The 22558-nt window shown below is 32.5% G+C and overlaps 2 protein-coding genes across 2 annotated transcripts; one reads left to right on the forward strand and one right to left on the reverse strand.

Moving 5' to 3' along the window:
* Positions 1-3956: 3956 nt before the first annotated feature.
* On the reverse strand, positions 3957-6881 carry LOC115983332. Its single transcript, XM_031105976.1, has 4 exons — positions 6409-6881; positions 4795-4953; positions 4558-4666; positions 3957-4439 (listed from the first exon to the last, which is right to left on the reverse strand). Exons 1-4 carry the CDS (start codon positions 6862-6864, stop codon positions 4231-4233), a joined length of 933 nt encoding a protein of 310 aa, XP_030961836.1. The 5' UTR covers positions 6865-6881; the 3' UTR covers positions 3957-4230.
* A 14821-nt stretch (positions 6882-21702) lies between these two features.
* Positions 21703-22257, forward strand: LOC115985073 (aspartic proteinase CDR1-like). The gene has a single exon (XM_031108043.1). The coding sequence runs from the start codon at positions 21703-21705 to the stop codon at positions 22255-22257; it is 555 nt and encodes a 184-aa protein (XP_030963903.1).
* The last annotated feature ends 301 nt before the right edge of the window (positions 22258-22558 follow it).

The following is a 22558-nucleotide window of genomic DNA, read 5'->3' on the forward strand; positions in this document are numbered from 1 at the left end:
AGGGACCAAAATAAAAATGACCCAAAAATGTAGGGACGAAAAGAGCATTTACACCTACTTTTTAAAAATGAATCTCATTTTATTTTAATGAAAAATTATTACACCACCCACTAATAAAATAAAATATAAAGATTAAAATTAATTACCACTTAACTTTATATATTTAAAATAAAATAACATATCTAATTAAAAAAAAATACAGAGCCAAATCCTATTTGTCTACTGCGCAGAGCTGACGTGATGAAGCATTAAATCAAAGAGGATTTGGTATGTTTATTTTGGTCACATCAATCAATACACATGTCTGTCTTCAAGTTCTTGGTTTCTTCGAAGAATCATATGTTACGACAAGTCTGTCTGTTCCAATTTCCTTTCTACCAACCTGAAATAGTAAACAATATTAGATTCTAAAAGTAGGACTTTTACTCTAATTGTTAGATTAGGTCTTTCTTTTATTTATATATTTTTAATGAGATAATAATTGATATTTTTTAGGCTAAAATATTGTTCTTGTCTCTAAAATTTGTATGAATATCTTTTTTTTCTCTTAAATTAATTTTTTTTTTTATTTTTATATCTCTAAACTTTCAAAAGAGTTTTTTTAAATTTTTCTTTACCTTAGTTATTTAAGGGCAAAAATAATGATGAAAAAAAAAAAAACTTCTTTCAATAGTTTATAGAAAAAGAACGAACTTCATGAAATTTCAAGAATGTAAACAATTGTATATTGTACTAGTTTTGATGGAAAAATTTATGTGAAAATATTTTTTTTGCATTTTCTTGTATTTGGTAATATTATAAAAAAAAAATAAGTAAAAAAAACTATGTCTTGATTTCCCTTATTTGGTTTTGCTTGAGATAAAGTTATTTTCCAAAAATATTGCTTGAGATAGAGTTGTTTTCCAAAAAAATTTTGGAAAACAACTTTATCTCAAACAAAGTTAATGAATAAGGAAAGTCAAGAAATAAATTTCCAACTCATTTTTAGGTTGCTATCAAATATAGGAAAATAAGATAATTTTCTAGAAAATGCTTTTTACAAAATTATTCATTTCCAAAAAATAAAAAATGTTAATGTTGAAACAAATAGGGAATTAAAACTTCTTGAGAACCTTCCCAGCTCCAACTTATGCTCTTGGTCATAATACACTAGAGATGCATAAATGATCGTTAGTTCCAGCCAATTAGTGAAGCATAGGATTTGTTAGGTCACCAATTTGGTTTAAAAAGTAAATTTGGGTTTTGGACATGATTTGACTACAACTCACACTAAAAAAATTAACATGGTTACATATTTTGAAAATCTAATCCCTGAATTACATGTTCTTTATGTTCTTAACACGCATGTCAAACTTCGTGTCAATTAGATGTTATACTATTCAAAAACTTGTTTTTTATGCACAATTTAAGACTATTATAAGGACTCAAAAATCAAACAGCACAAACCCATTTAGACTAGTGAGGTTTGTGCAACTCAACTAGGCCCAAACCAGTATATTTGTAAGAGAGTGGATCAAACAAAAAGGGGGAGGGCTTAGCCCGAGGACAAAAATAGGGAAGAAAAACTAAAGATCATGGATTAATGTATATAACAGGCTTATTACAAGCTTGCCTGAGGAGGCAAATCTTACCTAGAAGGAAACACTATTCACTCTTTTCTCTCTATGTTCTTGTTTTAGATTCTATTCTTTTCTTTCTCTTTTTTGCGAAACCCTTTCTTCTGAAATTTTCTTTTTCTTATATACTTCTCAGCACTTCATATCTTGGCCCCTCATCTCTACATACCCAAATTCTCATCATGACACCTGTTCCCTTAAACTTCTAATAAAGGTGGTAGAAAAGTTGCTTACTTGTGATCTCCACTATTCAGGTCACTTCTTCATCAATGTAGTTGATAAAGTTGTTACCAGCCATTTAATGTAGAGGCAGTTTGCTACTTCTCACTAGAAACTTCCCTTACCCTCCATGATTCTCTCTCCATAGCTTGTCCTTCCCAATTGGAGCTCTCAAGAGTCTTTTGTCTCTTCTCCTCCTCCGGTGGAATCTCTTGTCGGGCTTATGATGCCTTAATAATAATGATAACAACTCAACAATCCCTTCCTTGGTCCTCGGGCGCCCACAACTACAAAAACTTGAAATTTAATCACTTGATTGATGACATAACTATTGATTTTTTTTTTTTTTTTTTGGTTGAAAATTTTGTAATCCTAGAGGATATAAAAGGAAAATATAATTTAATAGTAAATTTGTCAAAATTCACAACAATAGAAAGATATTGAATAGAGTTGTAACCAATTTACAAATTAGTTTGTACCTAAACTTTTTCTTTTAGATTTTCTTTCCTTCATTTTTATTTTACTTATTTTTAGTGTTATTTCAGTGATTGTCCATTGAAAATTCTATTTGCAATCTCCTTTGAAAATGAAAATGAGAAAAAAATAGAAAGAATGACAAGATGGAATTACAACGAAAGAAGGAAGAGCTTTATAAGTAACAAAAAGTGGTTTGAATGAGGGGTAAAAACAGAAAGTGGGGAATGCAGAGTTCAATTTTTAACTTCTACTTTAAAAATATCTAGTTTAGCTTTAACATCTGTCTCTAGACAAGCGAGTAGGTTAGAGGGACATGGATAATCAATCTTTTACTTTAGTCGCTGGACTAGCGAGTAGGTTAATGGCATATGATAAGAGTGCAAACCAATGAATAATTGAAAAATGTGTCTTTTTCCTCAAAAATGATACACAACAACCCATAATTGATTATTTATTAATTCTTAACGTTTGGTTTTGAAATATTTGTGAACTGTACTCTTTAAAGCTTCTTAAAATATCCATTTTTTTTAATAAACTAAATATTGTAATTTCAAACGACTCTTCTTCCAAACTAATCTTAATAAGAAAAACATATCTTATGAGGTAGGTGTATCATTCCTTTCACAAGTATGTAGAGTTTAGCTATATAGTTCCACTTACATGTGAAAGTTCCTTTTACAAGTACGTAATATTGGGTGTGTAGATTCTACTTACAGATGAAAGTCACCACATAATTAAAATAAAGTAGAATCTTAAGATAAAGTTTAAATTTTAGGTGGGTATGGTTCAAATGTTTGAAACGTGACTATTTTAAGATTTTTGTTTTTCAACAAATGGAGAAGGGAATGTGAACCTGATTCTCCTTATTAAAAAAAGAAAAAGAAAAAAAAGAAGAAGAAAGTAATACTGTTGAATTAGAAGTCTCTTGACAACTTTATTTTAATATTTAAAGCTCTAAACTGGTGTCATAGTTTAGTAGATTCGTATGATTTCTAGTCATAATTGGTCTTTGGCCAAAAATTTCACTTTAAATGGATTTTTCTTTCCTTCCACGTGGCCTAAGAAAAATTTATTAGTAAGATAAATACTAGTAATAAATTCTCTCATTTCCTTACTCCCTCTCTATTTCTCTGAAAATTTTCCAATTTGATCAGATGCATTCAACCGAATCGATGAATGACCATCATCAAGTCAACATTCAAACAAGAAGAAAATTCCAAAGCTAAGGCTTCAAGAGAAAAACAAATAAACAAAGACACGTACACACAGCCCCATGTTCTGGTGTATTTAGATTCTTTTTAAGTTCTTTCTATTATTTTATGTTTCAATTCTCAAACAGGGCTAGAAACAGAGTGGCCTAAAACAGAGAAAGCCCCCAAAACCATCATCTGCGCATCTCACATTAGGAACAATATATTCACACATACATTCACCTGATCTACTAGTCACTTTGCGATTAGACTGATTTTTGGAAGATTCCAAATTTTCCTTTCTTTTTGGCAAGCAGATAGAGTGATTCTTATATTCTTCAGGCAAAATGTTCAAGCAAGATTACAAAATACCCTTTGATCATTTTATTTTGTACTTCATAAACTTTTATTTTAAAGATAAACAGATGACAATTGAAGTTTCAGAAGAGCAATGGAATCCAAGAAATTGCACTGAAAATTCCTCATGTTTTATCCTGTTCTGCCACTACTAAGAGACAAAAAGGGACATTTAATGAAAGGAAGCTTCATTCATTTCTTTGCTTCTCCCATTGATTTTCAAAGCAGAAAACAATAACTAAATAAAGAAAACACGTGTTATCTAATAAACTTGTACACCCAAAGAACCTCAAGACTAAAACAATTCAATTCAAACGACTCTCACGTAAAATCCCAGCAGACATCAAAAGAAACTGTGTTATGCATGACCACTATGACATTCCATTGATATCATCTTTCACATTCTGAATGTATTCGATACCAGTCTTTCCATTGTGTGTAAGCACCTCAAAATTTCCTGCAGTAAATGACTGGTCTTTGTGGAAGATGGGTCTTCTTAGTTCTGTATATGCACAATACTCTACTGCATAAACAGTAGTATCCTTCATGAATGTAGAAACTGCCACCCCAACTCCTTCCCCTGCATAAACACAAGTCAATAACAACTCACCGCTTGAAGTTTGAACTGCAAAACTAATTCTTGATACAATGACATGGATTGAAATTCGAGAGATGGTGTAGCGAAGAGTGAATTATACCATGTGTGATAAGTAGCAAGTTTTCTGTAGGATATTTATCTGCCAATGCCTGAAAAATATGAGCATATCTAGTCCTTGCACCTGGCACAGTCTCTTCCCACTGCGGCAACTATGATTCCTCCAGCAAAAACCTCAATTAGCCATAATCATCGTGCAGATGTATGTATCCATGCCTATTGTACCAGAAAATTCCCGATGGAAAATAAAAATATGAAAAGGATATTAAAAAAAAAATACCTCTTTATACACTGGTTCCACAGTGTTGTCCACTGTTCCAGCAGGAAACTTTCCTTCAAGCTCTGAGATATTGAAGCCCCAGTTCCCATCTTTAGGAGCCAAACCAGGTCTGATTGCTTCAGTGTTTAGCATTTCACATAATCCATACTCGATAGAGACCTGAAAATCGGAGAAATAAAGAGATTCATGAAGGTAGTTGATTAGCCAACAGTGATCCAATTACATTTCTATGAAAAGTATCAGAAGCCCAGTAATTAAATAATTCATAGATAGAATTTCGACTTTCAAGTATAGCATGACTATAGAACAACTCTATGTTTAAACAGCTCATTTAGCAACTTTTAATGATGTCTACATCAATGGACGAAACTCATCAAGCAATAATAAATTCTGAAAAAAATTGACTGGTAGACAAATTATGTTAGTATCCTTAAATTAAACTTATCAAATCAAATCCTCTACCAATCCATGTATAATTCCATCTATTGCACCCCCCAGTAATCAAGCATAGTCAAAACAGGACAAGATAACGAAAAGTCCATTGGTCCAATATTCAAGCCTTTGAAAAATAACAATGATGGTACTAGTACCCCGCCTTGCTACGCTATGTGTAATATGACTCTGTCTATTACAGAGCTGGTCATGAAGTCAGTGATCAACACCCAACTCTAAGTTCAAACCAATTATAACCAAAAAAAAAAAAAAAAAATCAAATCAAATCAAATAACTTGGTGTAAATACAATTTCTCACAAATACCAGATTTTACAATAAACTTTACCCATTTTTCTTTTTTCTTTTTCTTTTTTTGGTTTACACAAAAAAAAAATCGTTCAAATTTACATCTCTGTTTAAAAAAATCACAATTATGCAACAAATAATCCTGATTATAATTCAATTAAACATTAAACTCATAAATTAATTCATAATAAAGTAACCAAATTTTACGCTAGCCGTCAACCTACGCAACCTTCTTGTTTTTTCTGGCGTTACAAAACAAAATATATGACACTAAACACAGACAAGAGTTTTTGTTGTATTAAACTAAACAAATCAATCTTGATTTTACAACATCAACAACTACTCAAATTAATCAAATAAGAAACGTCACATCTAACCATCAAAAATATCAAAATGAAAAGACTCCTGTATTCTTAAAACAATTGTTAATAAATTACTTTAAAAAAATTTTGACGCCTACTTTCATAAAAAATAAGTAAATATTAAAACCCGTCAAAAAAAACTAATTACTTTTTATTTTTCATATAAAAAATTTCTAAAAATATTTTCTAAACCAACATACAGTCAAATATCAATCGAAAGTTATATATATAAATATATATATATATATATATATATATAAAACATCAACAACTACTCAAATTAATCAAATAAAAAAAGTTCTGACGTAACTTTTATTAGAAATAAGTAAATAACAAAACTCATAAAACAATTTAATTACTTTTTTTCCATCTCAAATGCAAAATTTCTAAAAATATTATATAAACTAATGCATCATTAAAATTAAAACATATGGCCATACAATCAAAATATCAAGTGAAAGCTATATATGTGGAGAGAGAGAGAGAGGAGGAATGTGAAAAGACAGAAAAGACCTTGAGTTTGGAGGGATCGATGGAGACGTTGTCGCCAGTGAGATTGTTGGGATCATCGTGAAGGGCACAAAGAGCAGAGACGACTTGAGATGCGGTCTCGACGCAGCGGACGAAAGGGGACACGAAGACCCGGTGGATTGGGAACCCGAGTTGATTTCGGATCTTCCGACCGGTGCAAAAGGCCCGGACCCGACCCCCCTCCACGAGAGGTGGATCCCACGGCCTCTCAGCGGTGGTCACCCACAATGGCTCGAAGTTGTCCTTGCGGTCTCCGTGTCGCATTACGACGACGTTTTGGTGCTGCTGCTCCTGCTGTTGATGGTTTTCCTGGGATTCCGAGGACGGAGGCTCCATTTGTTGTTTTTTTTTAGAATTTTTATTTATTAGACACAGAGAGAGAAAGAAAGAGAAACGGTATTCGATCAGTTGTGTTTTGTTGAAGTATACAATGTTCATTTTCTTGGATGCGTTTAGAGCTTCTATTTATAGGTATAAAAGGAAGGCGGCTATTTTTTTTTTCTTCCAATTAATAGAAAAAAAAAAAAAAAAAAAAAAAAAAAGGGAAAGGGACTAGAAATTATATAAAGTTGGATGAGGTTACTTTCTTAAAGACATTTCTATTTATAGGTAAATGGGAAGGGATATATATTTTTTTTTCTTTCTTCTAATTAATAGAAAAAAGAAACAAAGAAACAAAGGAAAGGGGCTAAAAATTATATAAAGTTGGATGTGGTTACTTACTTTCTTATAAATAAAAAAAAACTAGCCTATGAGCCCTGACGTGCATGCCTAAAGGCTTTTATAATTTTTATGGTAAAAATTAATAATTTGTATTTACTATAATTTAGAAGTATATTTTTTAATTTTTCAAATAAATAAAAATAATAAATTTTAGAGATAAGTAGTAACTGTATTTTTTTTTTGTTTAAACGTGAAAAAAAAAATCATAAATTTAAGGAGTTTTCTTTTTGAATTCAAAATGAAATTTGTTATTTGAGATTTATGACCATATTTTTAATGAAGCAACCCTTTATTAATGAGGGTATTTTTGAACCACATAAAAATCCAGTTGAAAGAGGGGAATCCTCTTATATATAGTATAAATAAAATATTAGAAAAGTGTTACATCCATAACATTTTCACAACACTTTTACAATAAATTATTTTTTTGTTAACCCGTAACAATCAATAATAAATTACCATTTATGATTTTATTATGAAGGTGTTATGAAGATGTTGTGAAGAACGTTTTTTCTATAATATATCATATTGCCACCATTTATTAATGATAGTGTTATGTATGTTACTACATGTATTGCGTGTAAAAAAATTAACCTTCTTGGCCTCTGACGGAATGCTCCCATTGGATCCATCAGAGGCCAGGAAGGTTAAAGTTAGGTTGTTCAAGTTCACTGTCTTGAACGATGAGTTGTACAAAAAGGGTTTTTTGCTACCCTACCTAAAGTGTCTAAACTCAGAGGATGTAATGTATGTGTTGCGAGAAGTCCACGAAGGAATATGTGAAAACCACTCAGGTCCACGATCACTGGTGGGAAAGGTGGTATGAGCAGGATATTTGTGGCCAACCATGCAGAAATATGTAGTTAAGGTCATCTAGAAGTGAGACAAATGCCAGCAGTTTGGGAATGTGCAACATGTTTCAGCAGAGCACTTGATGAGTATCTCATTCCTCTGGCCATTCTTGACATGGGGGATCGACATTTTTAGCCCACTACCACAAAGTAAGAAGCAAGTCAAATTTTTGCTTGTCATTATTGACTATTTCACGAAATGGGTCGAGGCAGAACTTTTGGCAATAATCACAAAGGCCAAGATATAGAATTTCATCTGGAAAAACATCGTCTGCAGGTTTGGAATCCCTAGGGTGATCATCTCTAATAATGGACAACAGTTTGACAGCCACAAATCTAGAGAATTTTGCAGGGAGTTGGGAATAAAAAACCATTATTCTTCACCTGGACATCCACAAGCCAATGGTCAGATAGAAGTCACAAATTGAACTTTGCTCAAAATCATCAAAGCCCGACTTAAGGGGGCAAAGGGAGTATGGCCTGAGGAGCTACCAGGTGTCTTATAGGCCTACTAAACAACTGCAAGGACACTAACGGGGGAAACACCATTCAAGTAAGCATTTGGTACTAAAGCAGTGACCCTTGTTGAAGTTGGGTTGTCAAGCCTCAGACAAAATTATTATGACAACTACAACAACAACGAGGAGTTGAAATTAGCTCTAGATTGCTTGTCTGAGGTCAGAGACGATGCGGCTCAAAGGATGGCTATGTAGTAGCAAAAAAATGTCAAAGTACCATGATCAAAGGGTGAAGCTTAGAAGATTTAATCCTAGAGATATGGTTCTACAAAAAGTTTCATAGGCCACCAAAGACCTAACCTAGGGAAAGCTAGGCCCTAATTGGGAAGGTCCATACAAGGTTATCCGTTACTCAAGATGAGGAAGTTACTACTTGGAAGACCTCGACGGGAGTCTTTTACCTTGTCCTTGGAATGTAGAACACCTCAAGAAGTACTACTAGTAAAAGTACTGACGCCAATATATTCCAGCACTTGGAATACCTCATCTTACTCACTGACAAATAAGATAGACTTTACTTTTCATGTAAGCATTTTCTATTTTTTGCATTTTACTTTGTTAAGTTATACCTTTGTAATACCTTTGTAAGCAAGGGTGAATAAAGCAAATAAGGTGTCTCTAAGCCATTTCTTTCCAAAGACCAGGTCTTTAATACGTGTATCTAATAACTAAGTGCAAGCTATACATAGTGAGCATATTGATAGAGTCTTTGAAAGATTTCATCGATGGTAAAAACTCATGAATGACGAGTTTAGATCATAATCATCAATGGTAAAAAATCTGCTCACAAATGACGAGTTTAAATCATAATGTTCAATGGTGAAAGCTTTACTCACAAATGACGAGTTTAAATCATAATCCTCAATGGTAAAAACTCTGCTCACAAATGATGAGTTTAAATCATAATGTTCAATGGTAAAAACTCTACTCACAAATGAAGAGTTTAAATCATAATTGTCAAAGGTAAAAACTCTATTCACAAATGACGAGTTTAAATCATAATTGTAAGTAATAAACACTTCGCTCATGAAAAGGCAAGTTTAAATCATGATTGTCAACGGTAAAAAACTTCGCTCATGAATGACGAGGTCAAATCATAATGATAAAAGCTCCACTCACGAATGACAAGTTTAAATCACAATTATTAGTGGTAAAAAATCCCCTCACAAGTGAATGAGTTAAAATCATAAAAACTCTGCAGACAAGCTACAAGTTCAAAATTCTTATAAGCAAGTTCAAAGTGAGAAGTTCTAAGTAACTTATGATAAAAATTCTGCCAACGAATCTAAATCGTTGATTATTCTATTGGTAAGCATTGACCACTAATAATGATGAGCTCAAGTCATTCTCGAAGATACAAACTCTATAGACAAGTTTAAGTCATGAAGGGAATTGTTAAGGAAAATGCTAGTGGTACATACTCCATAGGTGAGTTTAAATCATGAAGGCTAGATCGTGAGTAAGTCATGAAGATAAATGGTATAAATTCTGTGAACAGATTTAAAGCATATGAGAATTTCTAAGGAAAAGTCATTAATAGACAAAAAACTCTGTTAGTATAAATACCCAAAATCGTCAATATTTAGACGAAATATGCAGTCAATAGCAAATAAGTAAAAGCCTCAAAACAAAGAGGCAACTAGTGTTTTTAAACCAAAAAGTAGAAGCCTCAAAACAAGGAGGCAACCATTGTTTAAAAGAAGAAGGCATAAATCTTACTAAGCAGGAGGAGCAATGGCCTCATCCCCCTGGCCAGGATCTGCTCGTCTAGCATCAGCAACACCCCCTCCTTCTGCAGCAGCAATAGTTGTTTCTTCTTGCTCCTTAGCTTCGTCAGCAAGAACCTTGGTGTCAATAGCTTCGAAATCAAGATTGGAGAAGTCCACAACTTGGTTGTGATGCTTCATTGTCCATTTGCAAAAAAGCTCAAAACCCTTATAGTATTGGATGAATTAAAGATTAGAAAAGTGTTTAGATTTCATGAATTGTTGAACGACCATCTCATGTTCAGCATCAGTCCTTAAAAGAGCAGCCTGGATCTCCTCATCCTTTTGAATGACGAGCATCTTCTCCACCCTCAATTCCTCGCTAAGCTCCTTGATCTTCTCCTTTGCCTTGTCAATCTCGTCTATAGCTTCAATCAAGTCCTTCCTCAACTTTGAACTTTCCACTTCAACAGACTTGAGTTTAGAGTTGGCCACCACGACTTTCTTCTCACTGTTGAGATAATTTGTTGTTAAGCGTAAGGATTCTCTAAGAACTTGAAAGAAAGATTTAAAAGTTAAAAATGACGGCTATGGTGAGATTGGTGAATAAGGTCAAAATGGTATACCTACACCAACTTGTGGATATAACGGCTAACTAGCTCATGGGAAGGAATGGAAGTTAGGCCTTTGAGCTCGTCATCTGTAATCACATTGTGAGCTCATCCAAAGGTAGTAGCTGGGTCGTCCTAAACATTTTTCCCAACTTTGCTCTTCCCCTTTGAATGAGTAGTAGGAGGGGTAGAAGTTGTGTCTTCAAGAGACGGGGTTGGAGATGATGGGATAATCTGGATAGACGAAGAGATCACCATGTCACCCTTCTCATCGTGTAAATTTTGTCTCTTTGGATCCTCGGCAAGCTAGGACAAGGGTTCATTTTTCATCCCTTTAATACAAGCATACTTCTCCTTGTTGCACCTAGTAGCCATCTCTACTAATAAAAGAGGAAATGTGAGTAATTAGAGGAAGGAAGGAGAAAAACACGAGAAGTCTTCTAAAGACGAACTTACTTTTTTCTTCTCGATAAATCCTCTCCAGCACGTACTCAGTGGGCTCGAGTCCAAGGCAATAGTCAAAAAAATGACAAAGGTTGACTGAGTTGTCAAAGTCCTAGATCTCTCGAGCAAAAGCAAGGGCAGTCTAAACTCGGTCGCAGTACTGACTCTCCAACTCAGGAAGATCAGAAGCTGTAGAACAAAAAGAGGAGCAATGTTTATACAAGTAAATTCTTGACGAGGGAATCAAGAAAAAAGGATAAAAAGTACGCATCAAGCGACAAAACTTCCCATTTTCGCAATAACCTCGAGACTTCACCCCATAGATTGTCAGACATGGTTTCCCAGCCAATTCCAAAGATAAAAAAAGTATCGTGATTTTCAGTCACGAAAGGAGGAAACCTAGAGACGACCCTAGATTTTCTATCCCAGGGTAAAAGCTTAAAATACCCATAATGGGTGAAGGGTTTTAGATGGTATAAATACAAAAATTCGTTCAAGGTTATCATGTCCCCTTCACAGGCGGACATCCAAATCAACATGCAACTTACAATCGTCCTCCAAGCATTAGGGACAAGCTAACCAAGGGCAATTTGGAAATTAAAAAGAAGACCCATGATGAATGGATGGATGGGAAACGAAGGCCGCACAGAAAAGCAGCTTTGTAGAAGCACACTTCACCATGGGAAAAGTGCAAGACTTTTTGTTGGAATGAGGCAAGCAAGTGATGGTACCTTTAGGAAATTGAAACCTTTTTCTAAAGCCTTTAAAGTGCTTCCCTTTTATAGAGCAAGACTTGGAGAGAGCATGTAAAAGGGTTGAAGAAGAGGATGAAGGCGATTTTGGCAAAACTATGTCAACCTCCTTACTTAGAGATTTAGCATTTGATGATTACTCTATTTCTAACTCACTTGACCTAACGTCATCATCCCTATACTTTATGGTGGTCATCTCTAAATGATGTTAATCAAAGAGTAGCGAATCAAAGGATAAAGGGTAAGTAAAACGGGTTTGAAAGCAGTAAAATGAGATACGAATAAACCTGCTTGAGGACACCAACCAGAAGAGTATTCAAGGTAGACTCCTAATCTAGCAAAGAAGAAGGAGATAGAAAGGCACTCTTGTCTACAAAATCAAAATCAACCATCAAGAGAGCATAAAGAAAAGAAACCTTACTAGGGAAAAAAATGTTTGAAAGTTTGAAATTCTTCAGAGCTTCAAGCACAGGGGAAATAAGGAAGAAGAAGGGGAACTGTTTTTTTTTTTTTTTTTTTTTTCTAGAAAAGAAAAATTGAAGTTAAGACATGCCAAAATCTAGGAAATTTCACACATATCATGTGTAGGAGGAAGACACATGTCCATGACCTGACGAAGGAGTTGCTTCACATTTATTGTGAAAGAAGAGTTTCAAGAAACGGGGAAAAACACGAACCATCACAACTGATTGTATTCCTATGCTCATTCAAGATCTGGACGACAAAGGAATGGGGCAACTGACGAGTAGTGATTAAATAGTCGTTCGTTCCAATGGACAACTATAAACACATTAAAGTCAGATATAACTCCACCAATCCATCTAGCAATGAGAGACTTCTTGATCCGCCGCCCAAATGTTACAAACACCCATTTCAGGAGAGACTTCATTGCCATTAATGAAGTCATTCACTCAAGTGCAACGTCCAAGGGAGATCAATGGACAAATGCCTTAACTTGAGTAATGGTTATATAAAGCCAGCTAGCTCAAGTAAGTGATCTCAGACACATCATATTGTAGTATATGCTATAGATTCCTAAAGAGAGATTATCTAACTTAAGTATCGAAGGGCTCTTGGTTGGCACCACCCTGGTCTCTTTCACCTCTATTCTCTTTGTTCTCAACAAGAAATTAGGTTTGCCCATCGACACCGTCGAGGCAATTTTGTGCTTCATCATGTATAAAATAAGAAATTATTATATATTTTAGAAATGTATGGTTTTAAAAAAGTATAAACTAATACCATGTATAATTTGAATCTCTTCTAAAAAAAATAATTTAAACCATATAATTATAATTATTGTTAACTGTATTTGTGTATGTACACGGAACTACACACTAGTAGTAAATAAAGATGATGACCACACTATTGATTGTGGTTGGATTGCTTACCTTTGCCGCATTGTTGGGGATGACTCAATGATGCATATTTAATCAAAGTGGATTCGTTATTTTTTGTATGTTGAGAATATTTGTTTGTGTGATTGGAGAGGTAGGTCAATAGGTCATCAAGCCCTATATTATATTATATAGTAGAATAATACTCAAGTGTTTAATATCGTCAGTGAATCACTTGGTTGCATAGTTAAATGGTAGACAAAGACATGACTACTACCTAAACAAATAGTGATTAGATGAATACCGATTGCCTTTCATAAATGAAAAGTTCTGTCTTGTTTCTCAAAAAATAAAATAAATAAATAAATACCGATTTGATGTACAGTTGCAAATTTTCTAATGCTTAATTTAGTGAATATTTGTTAGGCAATTTGAATGGAGTGTAGTTCTTTTCTCTTCTTATAATCTTTATGGTGTGGTTAATCTATACTATTATTTAAGAGACTTATCTTATTTGGATTTCTCATTTTTTAGTTTAAGAATACCCTTACATCCCTATGTTTAAGTCGTAGAGACAAAACTAAAGGATAATTCAGTAAAATTAACATTACCTAAAAAATAGGATCACTCTCCTATTAATTTTCAAATTGGTTTATTCACTTATAAATTAGATTTTCAAAAAAAAAAAATATATATATATATATATTATTATTTTGGATTTTATTTTTTTGCTTTTCCTCTTTCTTCCTTTTTTTTTTTTTTTTTTTTTTTTTTTTTTTTTTTTTTTTTTTTTCTTCCATAATGTGCCTAGTGAAGCTAGTTCAATTTCTCATAAAATCAAATTTTTTATTTGAAAAAAAAAAAAAAAACCATAGCTCGTCAGGGGAAAGGATAGGGGAAGAGAATCAGAGAAACCAGTTAAGCCAAAGCCCCCGAGTAGTAAAGATCAGTCCATATATGGACGTTAGCTTGATTAAATATGGAGGCTTCATAGAGATACAAAATGAATAAATAAAAAATTGGACATGAACTTTTTATTATTTGATTTTTAGATGTCCATGGAACTTTTATATATTAAGCCACACAAAAAAATAAAAAATAAATATCACGTGCCTCTTGAACTAAAGTTGGAGGGAATTGGAAGACCCAAAATTTGAATAGAGCATCTTTTCTTTATGTTGGAGAAATAATAATAAGATTCATATCTTGTCTTCCCTTACTCCCATAAGTTTTTAATTTTTCTTTTCAAAAGAAAATTGAATACTTTTTATTAAGTTAAAATGATAGCGTGCATCAGCCTACAATATAGAATAAAATTGTGGTGGAATATCCTTCATTCACACTAACAAGTTTGGAATACTAATAGTATATCTAGAGATCTGAGTTGGACCGCACCGCATCCAATTCCTCGAAATTCCACAAGGCATGTAATGGAGTTTCATGGATTATATGGCAGCAGTCACACAGCACCTACTCCCAAAAGTTGGAGGGAATTGGAAGACCCAAAGTTTATTTATTTTAAAGAATGATATATCTAATTAAACCTGAAAAATGCTTCAAATTTATTTATTAAAAAAAAATCAAATTGATTAGTTCAAGAGAGAAATTGAATCAATAATCTTAATCTTTATATAGTGTTGGTTTATTTTCTTTTCTTTGAAAGCATGATATTTGAATTTGATATTTCTCACTATCATTTAAGCGCACGCATGCATCCCAATATTAGTGGGCCACTATGCATCCTTATTTTTTTGATGATGACCGTAGCTTATGCCTTTATTTCTTTTCCTTTGTTTTTTTTTTATTCTCACTTTCTACAATGTGGGGCATAAAAAAAAAAAAAAAAAAAATCATTCTAATACAATGTATGAAATTATGAATAATGGGATGTTTCGTTTATTTATTTATTTGAAATTTTTGATAGCAGCGTTCGTTTATTTTCTTTTCTCTGAAAGCATGATATTTGATATTTCTCACTATCATCCCACTAATAGTGGGCCATTATGCATCCTTATTTTTTTGATGATGACCGCAGCTTATGCATTTATTTTCTTTTCCTTTGTTTTTATTTTATTTATTTTTATTTTTATATTCTCTCACTTTCTACAATGTGGGGCATAAAAAAAAAAAAATCATTCTAATACAATGTATGAATAATGGGATTTAGCGTTCGTTATGCAAATAGTTATGTAAAATATGATACAAATTATACAATAGCTTTTTTGTTTTGGTGAGCTAAAATGTTTTTTTTTTTTTTTTTAATTACCAGATAGGAATGCTTACAAGGGTGTTAGCTTATTTGCACCATTCTTAAAAAAACATGTAACATTGATTTAAAAAAAAGAAAAAAAAAGAAAAAGAAAGACCTAGTACAACATAATTTTCATTGACCTGTAGCCCCGTTTTTAAAACGCGACTACTATAGATTAGTAGTTTAAGATGCATTTCTTAAAAACGCAGCTATAGATTGACTATAGCTGCCTTATTTTGTAAACATGGCTAAGAAAAACATAACTATAGCCCATGTTTTTAGTAGTAACTATTTATTTCTTTGTATAATCTCCTGACCTATAATATAAACCAATGTGTGATTCATTTTATTCTTCATGAGTTTCACCACGTGACGTAAATTTTAGAGGTAAACAGATATATACCTATATATGAGACTTAATAGATTGCATAAAAGTCTTTAATATGACGTTAATATGCTTACGATTTTGGCTTCACAAAAGCAAGACGTAAACCTTTGTCCAAAATTTCTTCCTTTTCTCAACGTATTAATCATGTAAAACTTTTGCGTAGGGGCAAGTCGTCTATCGCTTTAGGACCAAGACCCTAGCTAGTCATCCAATTTGTTAAGCCTAGCTTGCTTACCTGTATCTGGGACCAACTTGTTTCTCAAATGTCTAATTTGTACAGCTCACGTTTTGTTTAAGAGTAATTTATAAGTGTCCGTTTGGTTAGAGATTTTTTAGGTGAAAATCACGTTGACAGTTTCAAATCACTACTTTTAAGCGTTTGGTAAGATTTTAAAATCGTGCTTTTTAACCTTGTAAAGATGGAGAAATTATAAGATTCTCATGGTGAACCACGTTACTTGTCCACCATTTCACTAAAAAACTCCCACATATTTAAAATTGTTGAGTTTGATTTTAAAAAAAAAAAAAAAAAAAACAGAAACTAATTATTGACTAAGCAATTTTAAATAGGTGGGAGTCTTTCAGTGGAATGATAGACAAATGACGTGGTCCATTATGAGAACTATATAATTTCTTGTAAAGGTGATAGAGTGTGTTTTCGTGTTACATTCCCTAAATAGCAGTTGTACTAATTAAATCGTTGCTCTTTCAAAAAGCTCATAGTTGAAAGGATGAACCTAACTCATCCTAAGCCGTGTAACAACCAGAGACTAAATTGGGTTTTATAATTTCTTTCATTTATTATTTTTTTTCTTAGGCATTTAACTATCTATTAAACCAGTAAATATCCCTTAATTATCCTTTGTATGGAACGGGTACAAGATACCTTCTCCCATATTTTTAAAAAAGCACGAAAACGTTTACAATTTTTTGCATATTTGTTATCATTTATTGGTTGTTTTAGTCTCTCTAATCTATTTAGATACAACCTTAAAATTTTTTTTTTTCTAAATATAATTTATTAAAATATCCCTTAGCAAATCGAGTCATACTTTCAAAATAAAAATTGCCCATAATAAACCATCCCAGCTTTTAATTGGTTTGGATGATTTTTATGAAAAGGAAAAAAAATGGTTTAGATGATGAAACTTAAGCAAGAAAACAAAAAAGAGTTTGAATGACGACAAAAAGTTTATTTTTTAAAGTTCCGACTTATAGAATCTGTTTTTCGTATTATTATTATTATTTTTTTACCATTAAATCAAGATGTTAATTGATGGTCTAGAAAGTCTAGTCCTCGGTATATATTACAAAAACTAAACATTAATTAGTTTTGCCTTTACATGGGTCGTTGGACTAGTGGCAGCACATCGAGATCAATTTCCTATCAACTTCCAAAAGTATTCATTAAATAGTTTGGAATTTACGGCAATCGTGAGGTGCGGGGTGGACATCGATGTCAACTTCTATATACGTCAAAAGCCTTTTTGGTTCTTGCGTAAGTTCTGGGATGTAGACTGCAGTAAACGCTTAATAGTATTTTGGCACTTAAGGGAAAGTGTTTGGCACTTGCGACTCTTGCAAAAGACAATGTGTGCATTCCTCTTTTTGTTTTTAAAGAAAAAGAAGACATGATTTGGAAAAAACAGAAGAAGAAGAGAAACTTTACCTTCTCAGAAATTGTCACTTGAATTACAAGTGAATTCTCCTCAAAAGAATTACAAATGAATAATGTTTTCCTTTGGTTTTAAGAATCTCCATTAAGGACTAAGGAGTATTGCACCCTTGAATTAGAGCACTCACATTTGGCTCAACAAACCAATGTTTTGGCTAATATGATAACTAATTTAACCTACCTAAACAGCTCCACATTAGGCTCAATTAATCTTCGAACCAAAATAATTTATGTAGAGTAACTCGAACTCGATACACTGAGGCAGAGACAGAAATAGATCTTTGGAAGGACCAATGTGTGACTATTTTTGTTTTTATATAATATAAACAATATGTTATATTTCGTAGTATAAAAAATTATAGACATAGTGCTACATGAAATGTAGTATTTTATAAACAAAAAAATTTATAACAATAAGTGTTTATCAGAATTATTAAATATGTGCTAAGATAAAGAAAAATTTAGACACTCTTTCCCTATATTTTATGCAGTACCCAATATATATATATTAATACTAAGTATTTTAATACACATATACAGGGTGAGAGAAGAAGGTCTTAAAGAAACTGATAGTGGTGTATATCCAAAATGATTTAACTTTTGGATACACAACATATGCTTTAAATCTCTTTAACTCACACTTATTTTCCAATAGATCCTAATAGTAAGTATAATAAGAATTTTTTTTAACAAAAAAAAAAACTAAATATCCCCAATTAAAATTGTAGCCTATGCTAGCTATTTTAGAGAAGTAAAATGAGCAAGCATATATGAAACATGAATTAAAGTTATTAGCCATTTCCTTTTAAATATAGACCAATAATTTATTTGCAAACACTTGTACTTGTAGATTCTTACAATGCTCTTTGGAAATTTCGGCAAAAGAATGGAAATGTTTATTGCTTTCATATTATCAGCATTTTCTTCTAAAGAATGTATCAAATTATCAATACTTCTTAACTTTGAACATGTCAAATTCTTAAAAGTTATACGATATCAAGGATCAATAATAAACCATAATAGTTCTTAGTAATATTATTTAGATTCATTTGATAAGGTTAGATCTAACAAATCATAAGCTTAGTTTAATATATCAAAGTAATAACAGTATATGGAATGAAATCAAGTACTGATAAGAATTCATTTTTTTTTAATTAAAAAAGTACAGATTAGAATTAAAAAATATATTTTTTCCTTGAAAAAAGGAAATAAATTAAAATTTTAGCAATAAGGAGATTAAAAACTTTTGGTATTAAATAAAGCAATGGGAAATATACATACATATTCAAATATTCTTAATATGACCTGAACCCCTTAGTGACTCCGCCACTGTCAAATGTCAATAACTGCTCCATTCGTTTATTTCCTCTTGCTTAAATGTTCTCTCCAATTCTCAATTTTTAGGTAACTTTTTTTTTTCTTCCTTTCTAGAATCAATTATTAGGAATTTATATATTTATATCTATATAATATCTAAAAGTCGAAGGATAGCATTTATTATTGTTATGCTTTTATTGAGCCACACCAGTGTACCATTTCGGTCCATTTTGGTATGTTCACTCTACTAAGATTCATTTGGGACCATTTGGTCCATTTCAGTCCACTTTGGCTTGTTTGGTCCATTATACGCTCTCTCTCTCTCTCTCTCTCTCTCTCTCTCTCTCTCTCTCTCTCTCAATTTTTCATTCCTTATTCTTGTAACTCTACTTTAGGTTGATGAATTTTTTAAGTTTTGTAATATCTCTACTTTGAGTTGATATGTTTTGGTGTTGTGTTTTTTGAGTTCTTTATTACAAGTCTTTTTTCTCCCTCTTATAACTTTGGTTTGATTTTTGTTTGAGTTAATTTTTAGTTTGAATGTGAGAATTTGAGTTTATATCAAAACAAAATCTATATGGTTATATATTTGAATTTGTCTACCAATTATTTAAGTAATAATAATTGTAATTATATGATAAGTTTTGATTATCATGATAATCCCCTTAAGAGAATGAAAAATTTGAAACTTAAAAATTTAGTTGTACAGAAATTAGGAAAATATAATGCATAATAACAATAGTTAGACGAATATGGACCACTTCAAAAAAGAATAATATCAATAAAAATACCAAAAATAATAAAATTATATATTTGTAAAAATAAAGATATAGAAATTACTTTTAGCAAATTTTTAATTTTTAGGGATAAAAAATTATCTACAATAAAATTTAGAAAGAAAATTATACATTATACCATATATTAAAATAATTATATATTCTCATGTATTGCATGGCTGTGCGATTATTGAATGGTAAATATCTCACTATTAATTTAATTAGTAAAATCAATTATTATGTGAGAGCGAAGCGTATTGCTTCACTGTACTCTCGAGAATAATTATTCTTATGGATTTATATATATATATATATGTTGTAGGTAAAGACCTCTAGATAGCATTCTCACACAAGATTTATTGAAAAAATATTGTAGCTATAGAAACATCTCAAAAATAAATAATAAGAACAGAGAAGACCCAAAAGAAAGTATGACATCCCACACATAAAAGATAACACTAAGAATTTATGTGCTTTGACCTGTTCACCGGGTGAGTTGTGACATAAATTTGTGGCAAATTATGTGTCTCTAGTATTACTCTCTCACAAAACCCAAGCTCCAATACACTCACATGGCACAATTACCAAAGAATAGGATCTACAACTCTACACATCAAAAAAATAAAAACAAAAATTTAAAACCAAACACAAATCACCGTAGAGTGCTGCCTAACATATTTGCGGCACTCATAAATGCAAAGTTTTTTTTTTTTTTGGTCAAACCCGTTAGATATAGGTAAGAGCCAACTCGGCTATTATAGCGAGTTGGAATTCCAATTCAGTACATCATGGCACTATTATAGCGTGCACAAACAAAGACTCATTGTGGAAATCTAATAGAAGGCACTGACTCACAATATATGCACTTAAATCCAGCACAATTTCATCATCACTACCTCTCCAACAATCAATCAATCATGGCATCTCATAGTCACTCACTTCTGTCTTTTGCTGCATTGGCAACTTCATTCTCCATTGTCATGCCTTGTAGCTTCTCTGATCTAATTGAGACTCATGATGGGAGCTTTAGTGTGGTTCTCATCCACCGTGACTCTCCGGACTCTCCCTTCTACAACCCTTCAGAAACTCATTCATAGCGCATAGCCAAGGCCTTGCTACATTCCATTAACTGTGTCGATCATTTTAAGCCAACTTGATGTAGAATAGATAGCACAAGTTTTCCTAGAGTAGTAAGGCGCTGGAAGTCACATCGCAAGATGAAAGATGGTGCCAATAGAGGCCATCGAGGTGGTGATGTCAGAATTGCATAAAATTTGGCAGGTTGAAGGGAAATGATATTCTGATCTAGACTCGAGTCTCGAGCATCATCTAAATTTAGGCAAATTCCTTCGTTAAAGTCTCGAAAACAGTGTTTTTGCTATTTATAGTAATATTTGTTTATTCTTAATAACTTTTAGTTTAAAAGTCAAAATAAGATCTCGTCTATTTTAGGACGACCCTTAAGGTCAGTAGTTTCAATTTTCGCAATTATTTATATTTTGCTATTTTTGGCAAAAATCACTATTTTGCCACTTAATTACGTGATTACTGCGAATTAGGGTTTTTGGGCGTCGCCCTAGGTTTCTTTTATTAATTAAACATATTGTAGTATTCAGGGCAATTTAGTTTTCAGATTTATAAAAAATACAAACTTTGTCTATTTCTCTCTAGTGGATTTCAGAACCCTATCACCTTGTAGATTCAATGAATCTCTCATGGATTTGAGGTTTTCATTCAGAAGCTAACTTGTTTAGTTTCCTTTTTCATTCAGAAAGCAATATGTTTATTTTCTTGTAGCTTCTGCAACATTACAACTTCTTTAGTCTTTCCCGATTCAGCCCAATCAGATGTAATCTCAAATAGGGTGAAATGCCTCATGAAATACCCAGTTGGTACGCCACTAGTCCCAATAGTAGGCATTGCTAATATGGGTAGTGATTTGATTTGGCTACAGTGCAAGCCTTGCACTGAGTGCTCCAATCAAACTGCTCCACTTTTTGATCCTGAAATGTCTACAACCTACAAAAGCGTTTCCTGCACTTCATCACAATGTGAATCTCTAGCAAAAATATCATGCTCCAACGATGGAACAAGTTGCCAATATTCCATCTCTTGTGGCGATGGTTCATCATTCTTAAAGGGAGACCCTTCTATGGACACTCTCACTCTGGGATCAACGACAAACCATCCTATGCCTCTCCCTATCAGATGGTGTGGACATGATAATATAGGAAACTTTGATGACAAAGGTTCCGACATTGTTGGCATTGGAGGCGGGGTGGTTTCCCTTGTTTCCCAATTGAGTTCTTCTATTGGTGGCAAGTTCTCCTACTGCTTGGTGCCACTAACTTCAAGAGACAAAAACTCAAGCAAATTGAATTTTGGTAGTGATGCTGTAGTTTCGGGTCATGGAACCGTGTCTACTCCATTAGTCCCCAAAATTCTAGACACCTATTTACTAACACTTGATGTCACACCCTGAACGCAAAAGGATCCAAAGCATGAGAAAAGCATCTAAAAGGTACCTGTAGATTTTTCATTTTTGACAATTCAATCCAAAATTCATTATCGAAGTACCAACATCAAGAATTATCATATTAATTTCATTAATGATACTCCAAAAGTAAGTCAAAGTGATATGCAATAATTACAAGGACTATTGGCCATAAAAGAATGAAGGTCTAAATAAATACCATTACATATCATTAACTTGTTCCATCAGTGAAAATAAAGTCATAACCACTATAATGTAAAAAAGAATGAGTTAAGCCTACTCTAGGATA

The sequence above is a fragment of the Quercus lobata genome, chromosome 4, assembly GCF_001633185.2.
Source record: "Quercus lobata isolate SW786 chromosome 4, ValleyOak3.0 Primary Assembly, whole genome shotgun sequence".
NCBI lineage: Eukaryota > Viridiplantae > Streptophyta > Magnoliopsida > Fagales > Fagaceae > Quercus > Quercus lobata.